Below are 24,003 nucleotides of genomic sequence, written 5' to 3' on the forward strand. Positions count from 1 at the left end.
TAAAGATATATATACTTTACAAATAAGTTTTTTAACAGCTTTAAGCTCAAAAAGCTTTCAACACATTTTTATGATCGTTTCAACGTCGATAAAAGCGCAAAAATTCAAACACTTAGGAATTCAACGGCTTATGGTAACAGCTGTGGCTAACATATGTTTTTGCTATGACATGCCTGCTAATATACCAATTTGGTATTTTTGGTTGTGCTGGTATTTAATGGTATTGCGGACTGCCAACTGGTTGCAAAACAAAATCTGCAACTCGAAATTGCCCAACACTTAATAAATACATATATACATATATACGTAACTTATACAAATTAATTGAAGGAAAATTGGAAAAACTAAGTGTTAAAAGCCAAGCAAATGCAATTGAATATATAAGAGATATAATTGAAACGGAATGCATTGCCTGTGTAAATATGTAAAACGCAACGCGTGTGCAGTACAAGGCGAAATATAGCAAAGCAAACAATACCAGCAGGCTGGCGACAGCAGCAACAGAAGCAGCAGCAGAAACAGCAGTGGAATCAGAGGCCGAACTGACGTGAAAGAAAAACGACGCATGCAGAAGAAAAATGCCGCAGCCGCGCTGATAATTAGCGAAAAGTGTTTGAATTGCAAAAGTAAGCGGCACAAATGTAAAGAAAATACAATTTTCCATAGTTTTATCATAATTTTTTTATACATGCAATTCGTGTTGGCTGCTGTACGTATGTATATGTGAGTTTGCGTATATGTGTGTGTGCCTTTTGTGCGGGTGTGAGTGTGAGTGCGCCGCTGCCGCATAGCGAGAAAGAGCACGCACCATAGTTGCCTATGTAACTGCTGTCGGTGTAAGCGTACGAGTATTAGTGTGTATTTGTATGTGTGCAATGTGCAAGCAAAACAATTTATGATTGTTAAAAATTGTCCTAACGATCAAAGTGGGTCTTACTATATTTATAAATTTATGCAAAAAAAAAAAAAAGAACTAAATCGTTTTTTTTAGGGTTGACTACAATTGCAAGCGATGTTGCGACAACAACAAAAACATCGTCTCTGTCGATGACGACGTCGCAGCGTCGTGCGATTTGCTTTTTTGTATGTGTTTGTCCGCACCCAAAAAAAAAAGGGAAAATTCAAATAAGATCGAAGCAAATAAACAAAAATTAAATCAAAACGAAATGTTAACAGGCTGGCACAAGTAGAAAAAAGAAAACCAACAAATTAAATTAAAAAGCAGCGACACACAATGCTAAATTAAACGCTGCTGCTAAGTTCCAAAGGCGCACAGCATGAAGAGTGAAGAGAGACAAAAAGACAGGGCGAATGCAAAACAACCGACATCACAGACACACACACACAAACGCACATGCATACGCTTATTTATATACGTGTGAGTGTGTGCGAACGAGACATGGCTGCCTGTGTGTGATTGGGTTTGCGTGTGTATGAAAAATAGGCGTGTTGCCGTTTCGCTTTTAAACAAAAAAATATACAACAAAAAAACAAAATTCCAAACAAATCAAATACATAGTTTTAACAATTAGCATGATGGCAAAATCTGTTTAACGATAAGTTCATTCAGCAAATCGTACGATTTTGACTGCAACAACACTGAAAAAAAAGCCAAGTGCTGCAACCCTTTTTTTCGTCTGCATGCGGCAGCTGGCCAATAAATAAGTACCGCTATTACTTCAATGCCCATTATGAATTACAGTGAGCCACATGTATACATATTAATATATATATATATATATATAATTTATATATACGATATAAATGTATATATGCACATGTAGCACACATGCACGTGTGCCGTACGCTCTCTTTCTCTCTCTCTCTCTATTTTCACCTAACGCCTACTCTAGAACTTAAATTTTGAAAGCCACGCATCAATAGGAATGTCACATTTCATTGAGAGCATAATAATATCATGCGACGACTCTTTGGCATTCAAATGTGCGTATCTGAATGATGATGCACCGTTATTCGCCGCTCTGAGAGACTGAGACGCGGCTTTGGTGAAAATAGTGCCAAAAGAAGGCAACAAAGAAGAATAAAAAAAAAAAACGCACATATTTTTGATAAGCGTCTTGTGTTGTGGAATACCGAATGAGATATGAATGTGGTTGTGTGTGTATGCGCGAGTGTTTCTGCGTGTGCGTGTGTAATCGAGTAGTGTGAATCACTTGATCGATTTGAATGCGACAACAAAAACATGAAATTCTCCTTTTATCACACACATACACAGCCACAGACAGACAGACAGACACACACACACACACACACACACACACATGACATGCACATACTCATGCTCATGGGCTTACACAAGCAGTTTTATGCACACGCTCATACACCGTGTGCATACATACATATGTAACTTTCAATTACACTTTCGTTTGCAGAGCGCAGCATAAGGAGATTCTTGCCTGTTCATTGACTAACCAGCGATATCGACAAGCTACAACACACGCCACAACAACAACAGCAATAATAGCAAGAGGAAGAAGAAGCATAACAAACCCAAAGCAAAAACAAACAACAAGCTGACATCTCCAGATCGCGACTGCCGAAAGAGTGGGAAGAGAGTGAAGAGACGAGTGAGCGAAAGCGAACGAGAGAGACAGGGTGGTAGAGGGAGAGGGAGGGCGCGAGTGCTGGTAGGGGGGCATAACATGAATAACAGAGATGCCATCGGCACGTCCTGGTAGTCTCAAAGATCCGGAAATCGCCGATCTATTCTACAAACATGATCCGGAAAAGATCTTTGAGGATCTGCGAGAAATTGGCCATGGCTCCTTCGGTGCCGTCTATTATGCCCGCTGCAATCTCAACAAAGAGATTGTGGCCATCAAGAAGATGTCATATACGGGCAAGCAGAGCCAGGAGAAGTGGCAGGACATACTCAAGGAGATACGGTAAAAGTGCATCAATTTATATCGACTTGAATAAATAAATATATATTGTATTATGTATTCCGTGACTCGCGAACAGCTTCTTACGTCAATTGAACAATCCAAATACAATTGAGTACAAGGGCTGCTACCTGCGCGAATCAACAGCATGGCTGGTCATGGAATACTGCGTCGGCTCCGCCTCGGACATCATTGAGGTGCACAAGAAGCCGTTGCATGAGGACGAGATCGCTGCCATCTGTATGGGTGTGCTAAGCGGTTTGAGCTATTTGCATTCGCTCGGGCGCATCCATCGTGACATCAAGGCCGGCAACATTCTACTCACGGACATGGGTGTGGTGAAGCTGGCCGATTTCGGAAGTGCGGCCATTAAGTGTCCGGCGAATAGCTTTGTTGGCACGCCCTATTGGATGGCGCCGGAGGTGATACTGGCCATGGATGAGGGCCAGTACGATGGCAAAGTGGATGTCTGGTCTCTGGGCATCACCTGCATTGAGCTGGCCGAGCGCAAGCCCCCATACTTCAATATGAATGCCATGTCCGCATTGTATCACATTGCACAGAACGAGTCGCCCACGTTGCCGGTAATTATCGATTGGAAGTGCAGTCATTATCAATCAATTTATGATTCCATGTCAATTATCCATTCGTTTGTTTTGCAGAAAAACGATTGGTCGGACACGTTCTGCAATTTCGTGGACCTCTGTCTAAAGAAGATGCCCGCGGAGCGACCCTCGTCAACCAAATTGCTGCAGCACGCGTACGTGACCCGTCCGCGATCGGAGACGGTGCTGCTGGAGCTGATCGCGCGCACCAAGTCGGCGGTGCGCGAGCTGGACAACCTTAACTATCGCAAAATGAAGAAGATACTCATGGTGGACACGTGCGAAACAGAGAGCGCTGTCGGCGATACGGACGATCAGCAGGACGATCATGCTGGCGGCGACAGTAGCAAGAGCAATAGTATTACTTCCGAACACTCCATACACTCGGTGGGTGTATCGGCGGCCAGTAGTCAGGTGACATAGCCCTGCGATTCAAATCGTTTAACTATCGATGATACTAACGAAATTGTTATCTGTATCTGTCCCGTAGAGCTCCTCGTCGAATTCCATACCGGCTGCAGCACAGAATCACCATCATATCGGAGCTCATCATCAGCAGCAGGTGGCCGCCGTTGCGGCTGTCATGCAGCATCAATTGGAGCTGCAGAAGCAGCACTGGTCCAATGCCCAGCAGCAGCAACAGCAACAACAACAACAGCAACAGCAGGCGGGCGGCGCTGGCTGTGGGGCTGTCACACGCAATTCGTCGCGTCATCGCAACTTGCCGCCGCTGCCAAACATAATGCACACCATGAACAACAATGTGACGCCTACGAACTCGGCGTCGGTGGTGCCTGCGCCAGCGCCAGCGCCGCCTCTATCGGTGATGTCGCATCTGGGCGTGGCGCTAGGGCATGCCAACAGTAGCGGCGGCGGCGGCGGTGGCGGCAGCAGCACTGGCGGCTCACCGGCTGGCGGTGATCATCGCTTGACTGGAAAACAGCCGCGCTATCTATCGACACCAGCTGCCCAGGCGGCTGTCTATGCGGCCACATCAACATCCTCGCAGCAGGCCATCTCCAATGCTGTCAACGATCATGGACCCAATAATTTTGCCACCATACGAACGACGAGCATTGTGACCAAACAGCAGAAGGAGCATATGCAGGTGAGTGCGATTAATCGTTGATGATCAAAGAACATACATGCATATACATATGTGCAACAACAAAAGCTCATTATGATGAGTGTGTGTGTGCGTGTGCGTGTGTGAATTTAGAATTTAGACTTCAATCCGTAGTCCAGTTAATAGGGCTGCTTGTCATTGCCATTTATCGATATCGTGAACATAATCGATCCCATACGCAGCCTATCTATCGTTGGCTCTCACACCTCTCATTGCTGTCATCGTGTGTGTATGTCTCCTGTCTCAGCAGCTCTTCCTTATCCGACTCATAGTCCCAGTCACAACAGCTGTCATTTCCCGTTGCTTTTGCTCGCTCGCCTGCTCGCCCTCTCTCTCTCTTTCTCTTTTTTGATCTTCAAATCGTTGTGCTCTCCACTACTACATGCAAACTTTGTTGTTGTTTATTGTTTCTCTTTCTACTCTCCTCCTGCATAACAAATAGGCGCGCTATAACTTCTGTTGCTCCTGCTTCTGCTGCGGCAGCCAGGCGGATGCTGATGACTTCGCTGGCCACGATGACAGCTTCTTCCAGAAGGCTAAAAATAGTAGCAGTCCAAAACAATGCCAAACTCTTAATCATTGCCCCTGTGTGATCTCTTAATCAAAAAAAAAAAAAAAAAAAAAAAAAAACAAAAAAAAAAAAAGAAGACAAACACAAAAAATAACATAACTAAATTTAACTAGAGTGTACATTCACATACTTGTGTGCATATACATATGTATTTATTTATGTATGTGCGCTTGTGTGTGTGCGTGGGTCAAGTCCATGACAATAAATAGAGCAATAAATGTTTAAGAAACTTAATGCTACGAAGATTTATTTGCAATTTAGGCGCAACAAACAAACGAAAAACACACAGACACACACTCGCACGCACACACAGGCAGACTGCGCACCTTAGTAGTAAACGCACCCACATGCACGCACAAAAGCACATTTACACACACACACACACACACACACACACACACATTGATACACATACAGCCTTCGTTCTAATTTCGTTCTATGCTACTTGCATTGTTATTCTATTTTCCGTTTTTCCCTCACTACTTTTCGCTACTCTCCACCCACACGCACACACACAACTCGCAATTGCACTGTCTTCCTCTCTCGCTCTCTCTCAGCTTGATATTTGACAGCTTGAACAGTAGTCGCCGGCATTTTATCTTTGATTATATGACGCTGCTATTTGCAATTGCTTAAGTTACAATATTTAAAAAAGATTTTGTTGCTAGCTTTGTTCTGTTTTATATTGTTTTCGTATTGCGTTCAAGCATAAGCCGTTATAAACAATTTTCGCGCAGTCTGTTTATTTGCAATTAGCTATGATTTTCCCTTGCTTTAAGTTGCCTTATTTTGAGGTTAAGAACGAATGGGAGTTAACTAGTATTATCGTAAGTTGTTGTTGTTACTGTAATTGTGTTAATGGTGCTGCTGCAACTGCTATATATACACACCCACATACATCTATGTATAAATATATCTCCACTCCATTAATACGCTTTTGTTTTATATGTAAATTATTATTTGTGTTGCCTGGAAATCTTTTTGCGGAATGCAGGAGGAGATGCACGAACAAATGTCCGGATACAAGCGAATGCGACGAGAACACCAGGCGACGCTGATGAAGCTCGAGGAGAAGTGCAAAGTGGAAATGGAGACGCACAAAGCAGCGCTGGACAAAGAGTACGATAATCTATTGAATAACTTTACCAGAGAATTGGAACGGCTCGGGGTAAGAAAATCGAAATGCAACTATAAATCCCAATAATCTACATACTCATTAAATCATGAATCACATTTGTTGCAGGCCAAGCATCAACAGGACTTGGAACGACGCGCGAAACAGACGGCAGCGGCCGAGAAGAAACTACATAAAGAGATTACGCTGAAGCAGGAAAACGATCGCAAGTTATTCGATTCGACTCGCAAAAAGGAATACAAAGCGAACAAAGAGCGCTGGAAACGCGAACTGTCGATGGATGAGTCAACGCCAAAGCGTCAACGTGATTTAACCTTGCAATCGCAAAAGGATAATCTAAAGCAGCACGAGGCCCAAGAGGAGCAGCGCATGATACAGGCCCAGAAGCAATTTGTTGAGCTCGAGATGCGGAAATTCAAGCGAAGACGCATGATATTGCTGCACGGACTGGAGGATCAGTTGTTGCGTGATGTAGGCACCTAATTAACTCTCTTCAAAAATATTTATAATCACTAATTGCAATTCTACATGTCTGTTATCACAGGAGCTGAGCAAGAAGCAACAGCAGCTGGAACAGGCTCACGCCATGCTGCTGAAACACCATGAAAAGACACAGGAGTTGGAATATCGCCAGCAGAAGAGCGTACATCAATTGCGCGAGGAGCAGGTGAGTCTCACGCATACTGATATGTTGTGCTCGCTGTACGTCTATAATAATACGGTTTACTTTGCAAACAGATTAACAAGCAGCACGACACGGAGTTGCACAATCAAAAAGACTATATGGAACGCATTACAAAGGAGCTGCTGCGCAAGCATGCGCTCGAGCTAAGACAACAGCCCAAAAGCCTTAAGGTACAAAAGGAAACTGAGAATAAATTACGATTCAATTCAAATTCAATTAACATTCTATATGGATTCTTTATAAACAGCAAAAGGAACTGCAGATACGTAAACAGTTTCGCGAGACATGCAAAACGCAAACAAAACAATATAAACGCTACAAGGCGCAAGTGCTGCAGACGACACCCAAAGAGCAACAGAAGGAGGTTATCAAGCAGCTCAAAGAGGAGAAGCATCGCAAGCTCACGCTGCTGGGTGAACAGGTGACAAACTGAATGATTACCAATATGTAATAGAATAACTAATGGCTCATCTATTCATTTTGCAATTGCAGTATGAACAAAGCATTGCCGACATGTTCCAAAGTCAAAGTTATAAACTGGACGAGAGTCAAGTGATTGAGTGCCAACGTACCAATGAGCAATTGGAATACGAACTGGATATGCTCACAGCCTATCAGAACAAGAACAAGAAGCAGGCGCAGGAGCAGCGCGATCGTGAGCGTCGTGAACTCGAGAATCGCGTTAGCGTGCGGCGTGGCCTATTGGAGAATAAGGTAGGCAACCAGGCAAATAACTCGTCGTGTCCAATGAATATCGAAAATTCAATTTAATCTCCATTTCAGATGGATGCCGAATTGCAACAATTCAATTTGGAGCGTGCCGAGCGCTTGCGCATGAAGCATGAGAAGCATGCTAAAGAATTGGAAGCTTTTGATAATGAGTCAATAGCACTAGGTTTCAGGTATAACGAACTATATGTGCCTTATGCATAATTTTATATACTAATTGATTATTGATGTTCTTGCAGCACTTTATCCCTAACTGAGGTATCACGCGAGACCTATCCAGATGAGGAGGGTAGTTTGTCGGGTTCCATGATTAGTTTAGCGCATAGCAATAGTTCAACAAGTTTTCCGGCTGGTTCGCTATAGCATAGGGAACAACAGCAGCAGCAACAACAAAACCAACACCAACAACAACAACAGCAACAACAACAAAAGCAACAGCAACAACCATATAGTAATATGAACTATTATAATTTTAATGGAAATTTTAAAACAAATAACACTGCGACAACAGTAACAGATAGAGCCGGACACAAGCAACTATAACAATTACAAATAACATAACAAAAAGCATAATTTATATATAAATATATACATATATTTATGTGTATATATATATATGCAGAAGCATTCGTTGTTTTTGTAGCATCATTCTAAACTAAAAAACGTCGAAAATTTATGAAACTAAAGTAAAATTAAACAAAGAAGGAAAGAAAATAATGCAAATGCAAATTTTGCATAATGTTGCCACAAAATGAAGCTGCAATAGTTTTTGTATTCTAACGTAATCAATTCAAGCAAACAAACAAGCAACAACCATATGATAATACATTTAACACAATTTAAACAAAATCAAACAAGCGAAAATGTATGTATATATATATATTTAAATATATATATATCATAAAACAGCAAATCAGCATAAATACATAATTAAAATGTAAGCCTTTATTGTCATACACAAACGAAAGCATAAAACAATAACAACAACAGAAACAACAGCAAGCAAATCACCCACAAAATTATAGATATATATACATATATACTGATATATGTAAAATGATTATATATATATATATATATATGCTCGTATATATATCGACACGCACGTGTGCAAAATGTTTAAGTTTTATTTTGAACTTTTGATATTATTATATAATAATTTAATTAAAATCTTTGTTATTCAACGACTCGATCGTGCATTGCTAAAAGATGTGTAAAAACAAAAAACAAAATGATGTGAAAGTAGAAAAGAAATGTTCGTTGTTTCAAGAAGACTCGCTACAGCAGACTTCGTGCAAGAAAGAAAGGAAAAAGAAGACACAAGAGAACGCTATCGATAATGCGTTTCGCTGTAAAAAATCAAAACCCCTAAGGGAGAATACCGGAGAGAAAATAAATCAAGCCAAGATTAAATATATCTCATTTCTCTTAGCCAAAAGAAGAATCAATTTTAATAACCGATCGAGAAAGCGCTTGATGCCATTTTTGCATGTTGTTGATATCCAAAATTTTGATTTTTTTTTTTTTTTGTAATTTTGTCAACGTTATACGTTACGTTTTTTTTTCCAACGGACTTGCTAATAAACAAAATAAAAGAAAAAAACAAAATAAGTAACTTGATAAACAAATAAGTATAAAACATAACAGACATTAAAAATTAAAATAATAAAAACAACTAAAATAAGCCTATTATAGACTTAATTAATGCAAATTTGCAAAATGCTTAGTCAAAAAGAAAAAACAAACAATAAAAATTGTATAGAAAATTAAATGCATATAAATGTTTAATTAATTTACAATTTATGTTTATGTGAGAGTTATTTTTTTGTTGTCTTATACATTTAATATAATAATAATAAAAAAATATATATATATACAAACACATACACACACATCCAATTTTGATCACCTATCACAAGCCCCGATCTTAAGATATAAAATCAAACAAATTTGTAGCAATAACATTTTTAGTAAACAAAATGATAAAAGATAAACAAATACAAAAAAAACAAAGATTCTTTTCCGTTATACATTTTATACTATGAGTGAAGCGTATATCAAATTCAATTGGGAAACACATTGATGATCGTTATATAGATATACATTTATAGCTCTAGTTACTTTTGCATGAATTCATAAACAACAAGTAAGAAAGCTCTAGTCGAGACTGCTCGACTACGAGATCCCCTGAACCCTTGGAGCAATAGATATTTCAATACTTTTTCGCGACTTTCAGCTTACACAAGAAACACGCACACACACACACGCACGTACGCAAACACAGGCATACATACACACACACGCATACAGACACACATACACACACACACGCATACATACACAAACGCATACACACACACACATACACACACACATACACAAACACATACACACACAAGCAACCATGCATAAACACGCATGGGCTGCAGTGTGCGCTTACTATGAGAACTTAATTGTTTAATAACTTTTTTTATGGACGTACGATCTTCATGAAACTTTTAGATTATGATTATAACATGAATATGCATGTAATTGCCAAAGCACAAGTCTCTAGTATTTGAAATACGCTTTTTACAAAAGTGAGGGTGAGGGGGTGAATTTAGAGGTGGGGGGTAAATTTTAACAAAAACCGAAATTGTATAAATTGCATATAAGCATACATTAAAAATTTGGAGACTCTAGCAATAAAGGTGTAGAAGATATAATTTTATAACTGGGTTTCGATAAGGGTTTTTATCGATAAAAAAATATCGAGATGAGTTATCGATTTTTAATGATAAACTTGATATGCGCGCTGTAATTACGGACATTTTAAAAAAATTTGAAGTCTCTAGCTCTTATATCTTCTGAAATCGACGCGTTCATACATACGGACAGACGGACAGACGGACAGACAGACGGACAGGGCCAAATCAACTCAGCTCGTCACCCTGATCAAGAATATATATACTTTGTGGGGTCTGCCACGCCTCCTTCTCCCTGTTACATACATTTCAACAAAACCATTATACCCTGATTTCCCATTGAAAATGGGTTCAGGGTATAAAAACAAATACTAAAATTAACAAATGCAAAGAAATCAATTCGTAAACAGATTTGGAAGAAGTGTAGCGAAAGAGAAAGAAATAAGAGAGAGAGAGAGAGAGATAAGTAGAGGAATATAAGGAACATACATATGTAATATTATTTATGTTTAAAAATTTGTATTTTTTTTTTTTTTTAATTATTATTATTAATAAATGTATTTTAGAAGTGGATAAAACGATTAACAATTAAATTGATACGCGTCAATAAAAAATAATAAATTATAAAGTAAAATACAAGAAACAAAAATATTAATCATATACATATGTCTATATACATTTTAAATACTATAGGCTATATATATAGTGTAGGGCACTGAAGAATATTATAAACAATTTGCATAAGCTGAAAATAAAAGAAAAAATCCTAATCGTAATACAACACTATCTATATAGATCCATTCTAGCTATTATCTATCTCTGTCTTTGCCTCTTCAGTTGTTGCTCCATACAAATCAACATATGTCATATATATCTTTATATATATAGAGAGAGAGAGAGACAAATCGATCCATTGAATATTGGAATTTTTAATTTTTGTTTATTGAACTCAATAAAGTTGTAGCTGTATATATATAGACATCTAGAATTCCCAATAACTTAGGCAGGTTCAACAATAATCCATCAAAAACTATAGACTTTTTTATATATATATATATATATATATATATATATACAATATACACATATTCATATATTCAGCGTTACGGACCAAGCCAAGATTTGTCCTAACTGAGTCTAATCGTAATCTATAGAGTTTCAAATAACCGCGGAATGTTTTACGATTGAGTGCGCATATACATATATTTATATCAAGTTTTGTTTCTGTAACATCAGGAGCTTTAGCCTGGAATATAGATTTGCATATTGTTTTTGTTTTTGTTTTTTTCTGTTCATTTGTTTCTTATATACATTTGATACATACATATATCTATGTATATACATATTTGGTAGACATTTATAAAGGATCTCGAAAGCTTTTGCACCTACAAAGTATACATAGATATATAAAATATACATGAATATACTATAATATTGGATATATGTAGATCGTACCATATGTATGCAAAAATCATAATTTACTTAGGGGTATACTAAATAGAGATATAAATATATAGTATTTGTGTGTGAGGAATCGTTAAACGTTTCTAATCTTTATGCTTGGGCAGCGGCTGTTCCGATCTGAACGCTAGACGCTGCTCTGTTGCTTGGCCCGGCTTCATTGGATTGGAGGTGTTGCGTCCGCGCGTCAGGCCGCAGCCCACGGATAGAAGATGCGCCTCCAAGCGACTCAGTCGCTTCTTTCACGAGCTCATCAGGCTGTCGAGGAATGAATGCTTATTGATCACCTTCGTGGTGGCGATCACGAACTCCACGTTGTTGTCCTCCTGGGCGGCCAGGAAGCGCAGTGCTGCGATTTCGGCGAATGTGCAGCCGCCCACAAAGAAGACGAGCACCACGCGCTTGGCGTGCATTAGCGAGGTCTCGCTGGGCGTGGCGCCGACTGCATGACGGCCACCGATGCCAATCAATTGCACCTGAAAGTCCTCGAAGGTCGGCCCGGGCAGGTTGTTGATCTGACTCTTGAGCGTCTGCCAGCCAAGCGGCTTGAGCGAGTGCTCGACCAGGCGAGCCGTCAACGGTGCATAGAAACTATGCACATAGCTAATGTCCTTCGGATTGATCTCAACGCTGTCATCGACGGTCAGATGTAGGGTCTGTGAGGAGAAGTTAAGTAAAGTTAATCGACTGGTTGTAGCTTTTATTACTCTTTATTCCAGCTCCTGGCTCCATCGAGCCATCCCTATTTCTTTCTGCTTATTTCGACTTTTTAATCCTTACCTCTACTCTTAAGTTCTACTTCTACATCTTACTACTGCTCGTTAGTCCTTACTCCCACTCCTTACTCCCACTCCTTACTCCATCTCATACTCCTTACATCAACTGCTCATCCTTAGTTCTTACTCCCATTCCTTACTTCATACACTTCCTCTTACTTTTACTTTCTTACTCTAAATACTTCTTAGTTTTAGTGTCTTACCCATATCTTAATTTCTTATTATAATACACATTGCTTCTACTTCTATTTGCATATTTTCCTAATCTCTAATCCTTAATCTTTCCGCCTCAGTACTACTTAAAACTTCTTCTGTAAACTACTTCTTTATCTTAGCTGCTTCCTAATCCCACGCCTATTCCATTCTTACCTTGCGCAATACGGCATACGCCCGCGACTCAGTTTGTGTTCGCAGCAGTCCAGCTTTCTCGAGGTGGCTAATGGTGAGCAACACCTCCAGGCCGTAGACCTGGGCCAGCTCGCGCTTGTAGGTGTTGAGGACGCGCTCCTTGAAGCCGGAGGCGGCGGCACACTGCAGGCAGATGAGTCGCAGCACGTTGCGCAGCTCGGCACGGCGTGCTATCTGGTCCTCAATGTAAGCGCTCGACCTGTCGATGTCCGCACAGATCATGAACTCCTGCTCGGCGGCGAGATCATCGCTGAACGAATAGACATTGATGCGTTCGTCAATGAGTCCGGCGATGGCCGTATGCACCGATGTTTCCTTCTTTTCCTCCATGAGTTGAGGCAGACGATCGACGAAACTTTTGATCTCCTGCACCGTTTGCTCCTGCCGATTAACATTCATCTGTGCCTGGATGTCCTTAACCTTGCGGGCGAGCAGAATGCGCACTTCATTGAAGTTCTTGTTGCGCAGCTCCGCGTATAGCGGTTTGCCGGAATGAAGAAAAATCGTCTTTCGATCTTTATCGCCCACCAAGCGTTCCGGATCCTCAGATCCGGCCGTGGAGCCGCCGCTAATAATATATGCCGGAAAATGCTCGGCCGGCAGCGTCAGCTTATTGTGGTGTATGCCATAAAACTCATCGATGAGACCCTCGTAGGTTAGTTGGGTGGCCAGCGGACTGAGTAGGTCGATGCCCCGATCGAGCAGGATGAGCTGATCAATTGCACCCTTGTCGCCATTGTACAGTGACTTCTCGTCAATGGCCAGCTGCTTGGCATGATCCCAGACGAATTGAGCCATGACACCCTTGCCGTAGATCTTGGGTATGCGTCCGTATAGCCGCTGCAGCTGCACCAGGCCAATTGACGCTTGGAAGAGAGCGGTGGTGTCGCCATCGATGCTAACATCGCGATAGGCATTGGGCATCTCCATGCTGACTACATCCGAGTCCAGCGGAAAAAAGTTCCAGGTCAGCTCGTAGATATGAGTGAATGCATTGATCACATCCAGATTCTCCAGATGCTTAATGCACAAGCACGAGCGACGCGGCACAAAGAAGATATAATACTGTCGGCCCTGCTGATTGTTGTCCTTTAGGTGCGTGGCCAGCTGATCCATGAGCTTAACCTGCGTGTGCACAATATAGATGATGTTCTGGACGTCCTTGGGAGTGCGTGCTTCAGGTTTCAAAGCGGCCAGCTTAATTCCACGATCGGTGAACATTTCCGGCTTGGTAACAAGCTCCAAATGTCCAACCATTGACTCGTCCAGCACAATAATCTTGCTGCCTTCGATGGAATCAAGGTGCTGCAATAGCTCCCGCGCAGCCGTCTCCTGCAGCAACTGCAAATTGACGCGTTGACTCCTTAGATAAGGAAACATGGCTGATGGCAAAACAGGAACTGCACTATTGATGACAATATTTTTTCTTAGCTTTTTCTCGCTAGCGAGGCGCTATTTTGGTATTGTGTCTCTGCAGTCTCTGCACTCAGCAAGTGTTTTTACTGCCTAATATTTCTGTGGTTGCAACGCCCACATACTGCACGGCAGCCGAGCAAATTAGCAAATCAGCTGTTTTGGGCCTGCGCAGAAAACAGTGTGTACACACCAATAAGAATAGGCAATATGCGCTCAATTTGATTTATAATTATAAATTAATTCTGTAATATGTGTACAATAAAACTGCTTAAACGTATTTCAACGCATAAAGCATCTATTAAAATCTTATACCCACTCTTATTTTGGTATATGACAGCACCTAGCGCGAGCAAATATTGTCTAATTTTAAATGAACTATTCAAATTCGATAACAACATGACTATCGATTTCTTGCTTGCTACTTTTGCCATTCTCAGTCTGTCAAATTGTTGCTCATCTCTAGGAAATATACAACTACAATTGAACTAGCAATATTTAAGAGTGTAATAGAATTTCATTTCGTTTCATCCTACTCTGACTTTTTGTCAGAGCAAACAGCGCGAAACGTATAATATTGTAAACGGCTAAAATACACATATTTATTACTCTACAAATGGTATCGAAGGGTAATAATTACCAACAGAACCGGGCCATGCAGCAGCAACAGCGCTCAAATGTTCGTGCCGCAATCGCACCGTACCGCAAGCCTTACCGCGGCCAGGCTCAGGCTCAAGCTCAGGCTCAGAATCAGGCTCAGGTTCAGGCCCAGGCACCGAATCAATTTATGTACACATCCTGCCAGATGCCCAGTGATCCGCTCTATATAGACTTCAATAGTCCCACGCCCGCACCACCGCCCAAATTGGCGACGGCCGCACAGACACTGCAAGCCGGCAATTCGACTGAAGGAGCTGCGGACGGGGGGAAAAAGAAGCAATTGAAAGCTAAACAGTCCAAGGGCCATAAACAATCGCAACAGCAGCATCCGCATCCGCATAATTCGCACTTTGCTGGGCAGGGCGGCGGCGGCCCCGCAGCTATGGCCGACAATGGCTGGCAACCGCATCCACATCCGCATCCAAAGCAACGGTTCCATGCACCCAATGGCAATCGGTTCAATGGACCACAGCGCAATGGCTTCAATAGGCCCCAAATGATGGGTGGCGGACCCATAAATCGAGGAGGCGGTCGCCACATGATGGGCGGACCAGGACCAGGTGGTCCGATGGGCCCACGGGGTGGCCCAATGCCGCCATATCCCCCTATGCCTTTTCCAGCCGCCATGCCGCCGATGCGCTGCCCCATGCCGCCAATGGGCGGTCCACCGCCACCACCGCCTCCCTTCATGCGTCGCAACGGACGCGGCCCACCACTGCCAATGCCACTGCCACCGCCACCGCCGCCGTTGATGGGTCCGCATATGCATATGGGGCCACGAATGCCGCTGCGTGGCATGCCACCGCTGCCCGGCCCGGTGCCCTACATGAACGGCGGCAGCATGAACGGCGGCAAGATCAAGAAGCCGAATCCCAAGCTGATCAAGCAGGCGCTCAAGGGCAAGAGCACAATCAAAACGCTAAAGAATCTAGTGAATCAATATCCCATCGACAAGCCGTGGGTGAACGACGAAATACGCGCCATCCACGACGAGAAGCTGGACATTGAGAATCGCCTCAAAGGCAACAAAGATGACCAGCTCTTCGCCCAGTTCAAGGTGCAGCGCGACAAATTTGTGTCCCTCTACGAGAAGGCGCGCGAAGCGTATTTAAAACAGGAGGCCGCTTCGGTAATGGCCAAGGTATGTGCCCCTCTCGCTCACTCACTCTGTCTCTCGCTCTCACTCTATGTATACATTTGCAATTTCATATTATTTCCACTCCAATATCCTCCCCATCCAAACGGAATTGAATTTCCTATATATCGAATACAGACCTGTGTATATATTAGATTTCACACTCAACCAGTAACAAGCAGAATAAATACGCTTTCTCACTCACTCCAGTTCATCTCCTCTCACTCACTCGCTCTCTCGCTCTCTCTCTCTCTATCTGACTCGCTGGAGTTCAGATCGATGTCGTTTATTATTATATTATATTATATGTTCTTTTGCAGGATGCCAAAGAGAAAGACAAAGATATAGATAAAGACAGAAATGCAAATTCAAATGAGATCGAATTAGCGCAAGATGCAAATAAAAATAAAACAACAACAGCAACTACAACAGCAACTACAACAACAAGTCCAAGCAAAAGCCAAAACCAAAATCAAAATCAACAGCAAAATCAAAACGAATCGAATGAGCCAGAGTCAGGCAATTAATTATATATCTATATATGTCTATACATTTACACACGGTCTAATATATAATTAAGCAACAATTTTTCAATTAATTAATTTATTATCATAAATTATTAATTGTGCTCATTTGCCTGACTCAAATGAAACATAAAACGAAAACAAATCAAACAAAAAGCTAAGCCGTGAAAATACAAACAACAATCAATTGCAACAACAACAACAATGCAAAAAAAAAAAAAAAAAAAAAAAAAAGCAAATAATAATAATAATATTTATACAACAATTATTAATAATATTTATAATTAAATTGCAACAAATTAAATTCAAAGAACTGAGCTTAAATTCAAGAAATAAGTAAATAAACAAAAACAAAGCCAACAATTTACAAAAAATAATAAGGAAAAGATAAACATTATCCATTCAATTGTTAAAGAGGAATCAACAAAACAGAAATGAGATGAAACGAAACGAAAGAGAATTGCGTAAAAATGTATTTTTATGGCTTTAAAACAATTGTTAATTGTAATATAACGTAACGTAACGTAACGTAATGTATGTAATCGGCATGCCACGTAACGTAACGAATTGTAATTGTTAATTGTTAAGTTGATAAACCATATATATTTATATAAATATATACATAATTGTAAACCTGTGCAGATCGAGTATATCTAATATTTGTAAAACTAGTTAAATATTTTCCAATTTCGCTTTTGCATCGCTTTTTCCATAATCGACATTATGACAAATTTATAAATTATACAACAAAACACAAAAACTCGAGAATACGGAAAAGCTTTGAAAGAATTACCATGTTTCTCTATAGATTAATTATTTTGTCTCTGTTTGCTTAATTGTATTTCTAAATTAATTCTTAAAAATTACAAATTAAGTTACCGAGCTAAGTGAATGATACGAATTCCCCCGAAATCCCAATTCATAAAAAAAATGTTAAATTTTTGTATGTTTTGTTTTTTTGTATGTGCGTCCAATCGATTTGTTTTTGTTTTGCTGTACCCTAAAGAACATCCGCATCCGCATCCGCGTCCCTCCAGCATAGCTTTAAATTGCTTATAGATCGAATTATTTTTGCAATTCCTATGTACATATTGAACTATGTCTATATATATATATATACATACATATAAATCTTTATATCTTTACATTATGTAAATGAGCTAAAACTATGTTAATATTGCCTACACATACACACATACATGCATACATATGTACATCGTCGCATATGTACGCAATTATACAAATATATACATACATATATATACAAAGCGAAACACACACACACTCTCACTCACTCTACATGTATAAGAGCACTAAACATACATATATAGTATTCTTGATCCATTTACTAAAATTTTGAGATGGGCCTCAACCTTGAAGCAATTTCAGTTTAGCCAAACGTTTTCTTTAGACTAAGTTTAGAGTTAATCCGGAGTCGACTCCAATCAAAGTTTTGATAGAGTCAGTTAGATTTCTAAATATTACTTTAGTTAGGCTATCATGTTCCAAAGACAAACCTTTATATACTCGTATCGTATCTATATAGAAACACTCACACACACACACACACGCAGACAGAGAGACATATCACCTAGTTGAAGGGGCTCAGCACACGAAACAGCAATTCAATGTTTCTTATATGGAATTTATGTTCAATTTACTTAATCATAATATTTGCGAGAAGTACTTTCTTTTAGGGTTAGTTCCTTAGTTCTACTTAATCAGTTTTGGCTCCACATATTATATAGACATATATTCAGAGTTCGTTGTGGCACTTAAGAACTAGTTAAGATTAGAAACAGTACTACAATGCAATAGGTGTCGAACCTGATATAGCAATGTCTAAGGCCTTATAGAACTTGTCCTAGAAATAGTTAGAACTGGGAAAATCCCCTCGATTGAATTCGATTTGAAAGGGATTTTGTTAAGTACTTGCGCCCATCCTAAGCAGGAATTCAGAAAATAGTTTGCTCGAACGTTGTCAATTTCTGCACATGTGTCCACACACCCACACACACACACACCCACACACACACATATAGAGACACTTGTTTATGCATTTGCATCGCATCATGAGAATTTGCTGTGCTACAAATTATCCTGTAATTGTCTCGAGGACATTTGCTGCAGGATCGCATTGCGTATTCAAATTGAGCAGCGTTTAAGTAACGATTGATTGCTTGAATGATTGATTGATAAGCGCATGCCATCACCACACTCTCAGCCCCACACATTTGATGAACTTTTGGATAATAAAACGATAAACAAATTATTATGATGGCGACATTTTACTTGGGTGGTCTCTCTCGGTTCCTCCCGCTATCCATTAAGGGTTCTAGGTCTAATAATTGTCCCAAAACAGTGGGAAGTTGGACACCTTGCTGCACACACACACACACACACACACACACACACCTACCTGGGTGGCAGCTATAAAAGTCTCTGGTGGAGGCGTCCACTGGTCAAAAGGCAGACGAGATGGCAGCGCAGCAGTTGAGGAAATTCGAGTTGGCCAGGGAGCATCTGGTGCTGGACACCCATGAGGCGTTCAGCTATCATTGGCGTGTTTGGGAGCTAACTGGCTTGATACGGCCCTCGGGCAGGTCCCGGCCGAGGTACCTGCTCCAGGCCATTTCGCTGAACGTGCTGGTCACATTGCTGTTCCCGCTGACGCTGCTGGCGCGGCTCATCCTGACGCGCAATCTGCAGGAGCTGTGCGAGAATCTGACCATTACGATGACCGACATTGCGGCCAACTTCAAGTTCATCAATGTGTTCCTGGTGCGCCGGCAGCTCGACCGGATACGCGAGCTGCTCCAGGTGCTGGACAGGCGGGCGCTGAGCGTGCAGCATCCCGAGGAGCTGGACGCGCTGCGGCAGGCTGTCAGCACGGCGAGGAGAAGCTTTCGCATCTTCGCCGGCATCTTTGTCGTCGGCACCCTGCTCAGCTGCATCCGGGTGGCCATAGCAAAGGAGCGCCGGCTGCTCTATCCCGCCTGGTTCGCTGTCGACTGGCTCAGCTCGGATCTGGCGTACGTGTGCATCTGCTGCTATCAGCTGTTCGGCCTGATCGTCCAGGCCATCCAGGACTGCGCCAACGACTCCTATCCGCCGGCCTACCTCTGCGTGCTCACGGGCCACATGCGCGCCCTGGAGCTGCGCGTGCGTCGCCTCGGCTATCCGGGCCATCCCGAGTGCCCGTCCTGGTGCCGCATCGTGCAGCTGGAGCTGCACGACTGCATCGAGGACTTCATACACATCAGCCAGCTGCACGCCAGCATCCAGCAGATCCTGTCGATTGCCTGCCTCGCCCAGTTCCTCTGCACCGCCACCGTCCAGTGCACCGTGGCCATGCACTTCCTCTATGTGACCGACTCGCACGATCTCTCCGCCATGATGCTGTCCTCGGTGTTCTTCCTGGCTGTCACCCTGGGGGTGTTCATCATCTGCTACTTCGGCGACCGCATGCGCAGCCAGAGCGAGCAGCTGTGCGACGCCTTCTACGCCTGCAACTGGCTGGATCAGTCGCCGCAGTTCCGCCGCTTGCTGATCTTCACGCTGATGCGCAGCCAGAGGACGTTCTGCATCTATGCCGGCGGCTACATAGCCGTCACCCTGGAGACCTTCGAACAGGTGCCCCCATCTCACGTGCTCCATTTCAGTTGATGCCTGTAATCCTATCGATATCTTTCTTTTCCCAGGTCATCCGATCAACCTATTCCGCCTTTACGCTACTGCTGCGAGCCAAGTGATCGGGGAGAAATGGAAATTCACGAAGCTGGAGCAGATATATACACATGCGAGTAGAGCTACTGTAAGTCAGGGAAGAGATCAGATCTAGCCTTTGGCTATAGCTATGACTATAAAGAGCCGAAAGAACCTAATATACGAAATATAGGTGAAGATGGGAGCAAGATATATGGATATAGATATAGCTATAGAAATGTTTATAGAGATTGATTTGGAAAAAATGATATCTATATATAGATTTAGTTATAGAAGAAGATATTGTTATAGGTATATGGTATGTATAGATGTGGATATCAAGATCACTTAGATCATTAGATGCCTATGATCACTTAGATGCCTAGCAAGCTATTAGAGCATTACGATCTATTTGGCGCATAGTATAAATAGATCCAAACATAGATTCATAGAAGACGTCGCTTTATAGAACAGTTATAACAATGCAACCGAATACTAGACTAGAAAGCTCAAGATACTTAGGCTAGACGCATAGCTAAATAAACTTCTCCATTTGCAGAATATCCTATTACATTTCGTAGCAGAGATATATGTATATGGATATCAATGTGTATATAGAAAAATATTGTTTATATGATATGACATGGATAGTTTATATAATATGATACTATATATATATATATATATATGTAGGCAAAGTTTGTTTATATAATGTGATACCAAAGCTAACTCGAAGATCCCATTTTGAGACCAGATAAATAAACAGTAATTCCACTTGAAGTAGAAGTCCATAGGCCATAGATACAGTCATGTCTGCCTACAGTGTCAGCTCTTGAGATGTTTAGTCTATAGTTCGATTACATTCTTATTGATATCCATTAGCCACTTAACACTGTATCAATATTAAGTCTAATCCATGTCTTAATATCAAAATTCAAACAGTGCACGCAATTAACATTAGAGTTTTTATTTGATGGGCATTCGGAATGGCAGGATTTCTGCACGCTATGTCTCCGCTGTGTCTTCTTCTGCTGCTGGCTCAGGTGCTGAAGATTCCGCTGCCGTTGGCTCAGTGTCCGCGTCTGTAGCTGCGTCCGCGTCGTTGTGTTTCTGCTTCTTCCACATTTTGGCGGCGGCGAGTAGCTTGAGATTGGGTCGTGCCATCTCGTCCTCGGGGAATATGTAGTCGAAGACCTCCTCCCAGCCCTCCTCGACACCATCGTCGGAGACGATCTTCTGCCGCTTCTTGATGCGGCGCGGCATCTTGTCCAGCACCTTTTGCAGTGACTGTGGTTCATTGACATCGCGCTCGAAGTCGCGCCACGCCTCCAGGAGCAGGACGCGCGACTCCTTGTCGTTCAGCTGACGCAGCGTATCGTTGGCTCGCTCGTAAATGCGGCGCGCCAGACGCACATTCAGATCGGCATCCGGGTCGCCGTCGCCCTGGCCATGACTGATGCCCATCTCGAATTTGGCATACGACATCCAGACCTTCACGTGCTGCGTGCGCTCGAGCAGGCGCTCGTACAGCTGGCGTGCCAGCTCCGTCTCGCCGAGGGCGACCTCAAAGTCAATGTAGGCCTTCCACAGCAGCTCGGGCATGTCGAGGCGTGGCTGCTGCACGGCCAGCTCGAAGATGGCCCGCGCACGCTCCGTGTCGCCCAGCAGATTCTCCAGCTCGGCGAATTTCATCCAGGTGACACAGTTCTCGGGCCCAAACTCCAGGAACTTCTCGTAGAGCAGGCGACAGCGCTCGAATTCGCGCAGCTGTATCTCCAGATCAATGTAGCCGCGGAACAGCTTGTCCCTGGGACACATGCCGATGGCCATGCCCAAGGCTTTGCGTGCCGTTTGCAGCTCCTTGCAGCGCAGCTCGAACTGGGCGTACAGCAGCCAGATCTTGCTGAACGTGAACACCTTGTGGGGTATTAGCTCCAGGCAGGTCTTGTAGATTTCCCTCGTGCGCTGTATGTCCTCCGTCTCGAGCTCCTCGTAGAGCGCATAGTTGATCCAGATGTAGATGTAGCGACGCCAGTAGTTCTTCTCTTTGGCGGGCGGCACATTCGCAATCGCCCGCTCGTAGGTCTCGCGGATCAGTTCCTTGTCGCCATCGGCCTCGATCAGGCGCAGATAATCGAACCAGGCATCGTAGTTGGTCGGATTGGCGGCCACCTCCTGTTCGTATTGATGCTTGCGCTTGGACACGATCACATCCTCGATGCCCGCCCGATCACCATACTTCTTCTCGTGTATGGTGTAGGCCTTGAATAGCTCTGGTGTCCGATCCTTGGGCAGATGATCGAGCGCATACTTGTAAATGATGCGCGCACGATCGTGCTCCTTCTGCCCCTCCTCGAAGCGTGCGAAGGCAATGAACAGACGCTCCTCGATGTACTCATCGCCAAAGAATTCGACGGCCCGCTCGAAGACACGACGGGCGCCATGTATAAAGCCATGCGTCTCCTCGAAGCGTGCGAACTTGATCCAGTTCTTGACATCGGGATGCACGTAAACAAAGCGTTCGTAGACCTCGCGTGCGCGATCGATTTCCTTGTAGCGCAACTCGAAATTGACGTAGGTCTGCCAGGCCTGCTCCTCCGGCTGCCACTCCATCCAGCGCTCAAAGACCTGCCGCGCTCCGGCCACATTCTCCAGCATCTCCTCCATGTAGGTGTACTTGTACCAAAACTGATTGACGCGTGGCATTATGGTGACAGCACGATCCCAAAGGTTTCGTGCATGATTCACCTGTTTGTTCTTCATTTCCATTTCGGCATATTTCAGCCAAATGGTTACGTTCCGATGTTCGTTGTCCAACGCCCGCTCCCATATGGAGCGTGCGCGCTGTATCTCCTGCTGCTGCTCCTCCCATTGGGCGTACTTGATCCAGTGGCTGACCACCATGCGATTCTTGCGCAGATTGTCCTCGAATGTTTTCCGCTTCCTCTGTTGGTAGTCGGCCAATTCGGCTGGATCGGAAATCTTTTGTTTGGGCGGCGGTGGCAATATCTCCAAATCACGTTCTTTCGCCTCGCGCAGCAGCTGCTCCGCGGTAATTTGCACCTCAGCGGGCGCTTTATTTTTGACCTGAAAACAAAAACGTTTATGTTGGACTGCATTGCGTTGGCTTAGAGAACATACGGCGGACTTACCTTTGCCACCTTGGGCATTTTCTGTGGTCGATCCATGCTGTGTCTTTGTGTTAGTTGCCGGTTCTTCTTTTAAATTAATATAAAATCTTGATTTAAGCGGAGTTTTATGCACATTCGCTCAAAATAAACACGGCATTAGAGATGCGTCTATTGCAAATGCTTCCTCTTATTTCAAACAATCTGTCATTCACATTGTAGCGTATAATGCTATCGAGTACGATTTCATATATTTCGATAAGAATTGATAGCAGTATCGATAACGTATGTAACATAACGTATTTAACGTAAAAGAAATACATTATTTAATATTTTACATTTATTTTTAACACAA

At 42.7% G+C, this 24,003-nt stretch overlaps 5 protein-coding genes across 6 annotated transcripts; 3 read left to right on the forward strand and 2 right to left on the reverse strand.

Moving 5' to 3' along the window:
- Positions 1–303: 303 nt before the first annotated feature.
- On the forward strand, positions 304–9,185 carry LOC6585262 (serine/threonine-protein kinase Tao). 2 transcript variants are annotated; one of them, XM_044010696.1, is made up of 13 exons: positions 304–626; positions 2,396–2,906; positions 2,983–3,487; positions 3,566–3,922; positions 3,999–4,616; positions 6,200–6,373; positions 6,449–6,811; positions 6,885–7,007; positions 7,079–7,195; positions 7,273–7,446; positions 7,518–7,739; positions 7,809–7,927; positions 7,994–9,185. In XM_044010696.1, the coding sequence occupies exons 2-13, from the start codon at positions 2,677–2,679 to the stop codon at positions 8,115–8,117; spliced, it is 3,126 nt and encodes a 1,041-aa protein (XP_043866631.1). In that variant the 5' UTR covers positions 304–626; positions 2,396–2,676; the 3' UTR covers positions 8,118–9,185. The 2 variants fall into 2 exon arrangements, with proteins under 2 accessions (XP_043866631.1, XP_015016677.1); XM_015161191.3 differs by lacking the exons at positions 304–626; positions 2,396–2,906; positions 2,983–3,487; positions 3,566–3,922; positions 3,999–4,616 and adding an exon at positions 5,749–6,032.
- Positions 9,186–11,614: 2,429 nt separating this feature from the next.
- LOC6585263 (vacuolar protein sorting-associated protein 33A) lies at positions 11,615–14,651 on the reverse strand. Its single transcript, XM_002010860.4, has 2 exons — positions 13,045–14,651; positions 11,615–12,555 (listed from the first exon to the last, which is right to left on the reverse strand). Exons 1-2 carry the CDS (start codon positions 14,461–14,463, stop codon positions 12,142–12,144), a joined length of 1,833 nt encoding a protein of 610 aa, XP_002010896.3. The 5' UTR covers positions 14,464–14,651; the 3' UTR covers positions 11,615–12,141.
- A 291-nt stretch (positions 14,652–14,942) lies between these two features.
- LOC6585264 (DNA-binding protein K10) lies at positions 14,943–16,671 on the forward strand (the record flags this gene model as incomplete). Its single annotated transcript, XM_002010861.4, has 2 exons — positions 14,943–16,297; positions 16,612–16,671. Coding segments are annotated over exons 1-2 (1,245 nt in total), but the record flags the coding sequence as incomplete, so codon positions are not given.
- A 1,851-nt stretch (positions 16,672–18,522) lies between these two features.
- Positions 18,523–20,711, forward strand: LOC6585265 (odorant receptor 2a). Its single transcript, XM_044010826.1, has one exon. The coding sequence runs from the start codon at positions 19,294–19,296 to the stop codon at positions 20,479–20,481; it is 1,188 nt and encodes a 395-aa protein (XP_043866761.1). The 5' UTR covers positions 18,523–19,293; the 3' UTR covers positions 20,482–20,711.
- Positions 20,712–21,471: 760 nt separating this feature from the next.
- LOC6585266 (protein crooked neck) lies at positions 21,472–23,840 on the reverse strand. The gene is made up of 2 exons (XM_002010863.4): positions 23,673–23,840; positions 21,472–23,607 (listed from the first exon to the last, which is right to left on the reverse strand). The coding sequence occupies exons 1-2, from the start codon at positions 23,706–23,708 to the stop codon at positions 21,526–21,528; spliced, it is 2,118 nt and encodes a 705-aa protein (XP_002010899.1). The 5' UTR covers positions 23,709–23,840; the 3' UTR covers positions 21,472–21,525.
- Positions 23,841–24,003: the final 163 nt, after the last annotated feature.

This window comes from Drosophila mojavensis, unplaced genomic scaffold (assembly GCF_018153725.1).
Source record: "Drosophila mojavensis isolate 15081-1352.22 unplaced genomic scaffold, ASM1815372v1 contig_136, whole genome shotgun sequence".
NCBI classification, from domain to species: domain Eukaryota; kingdom Metazoa; phylum Arthropoda; class Insecta; order Diptera; family Drosophilidae; genus Drosophila; species Drosophila mojavensis.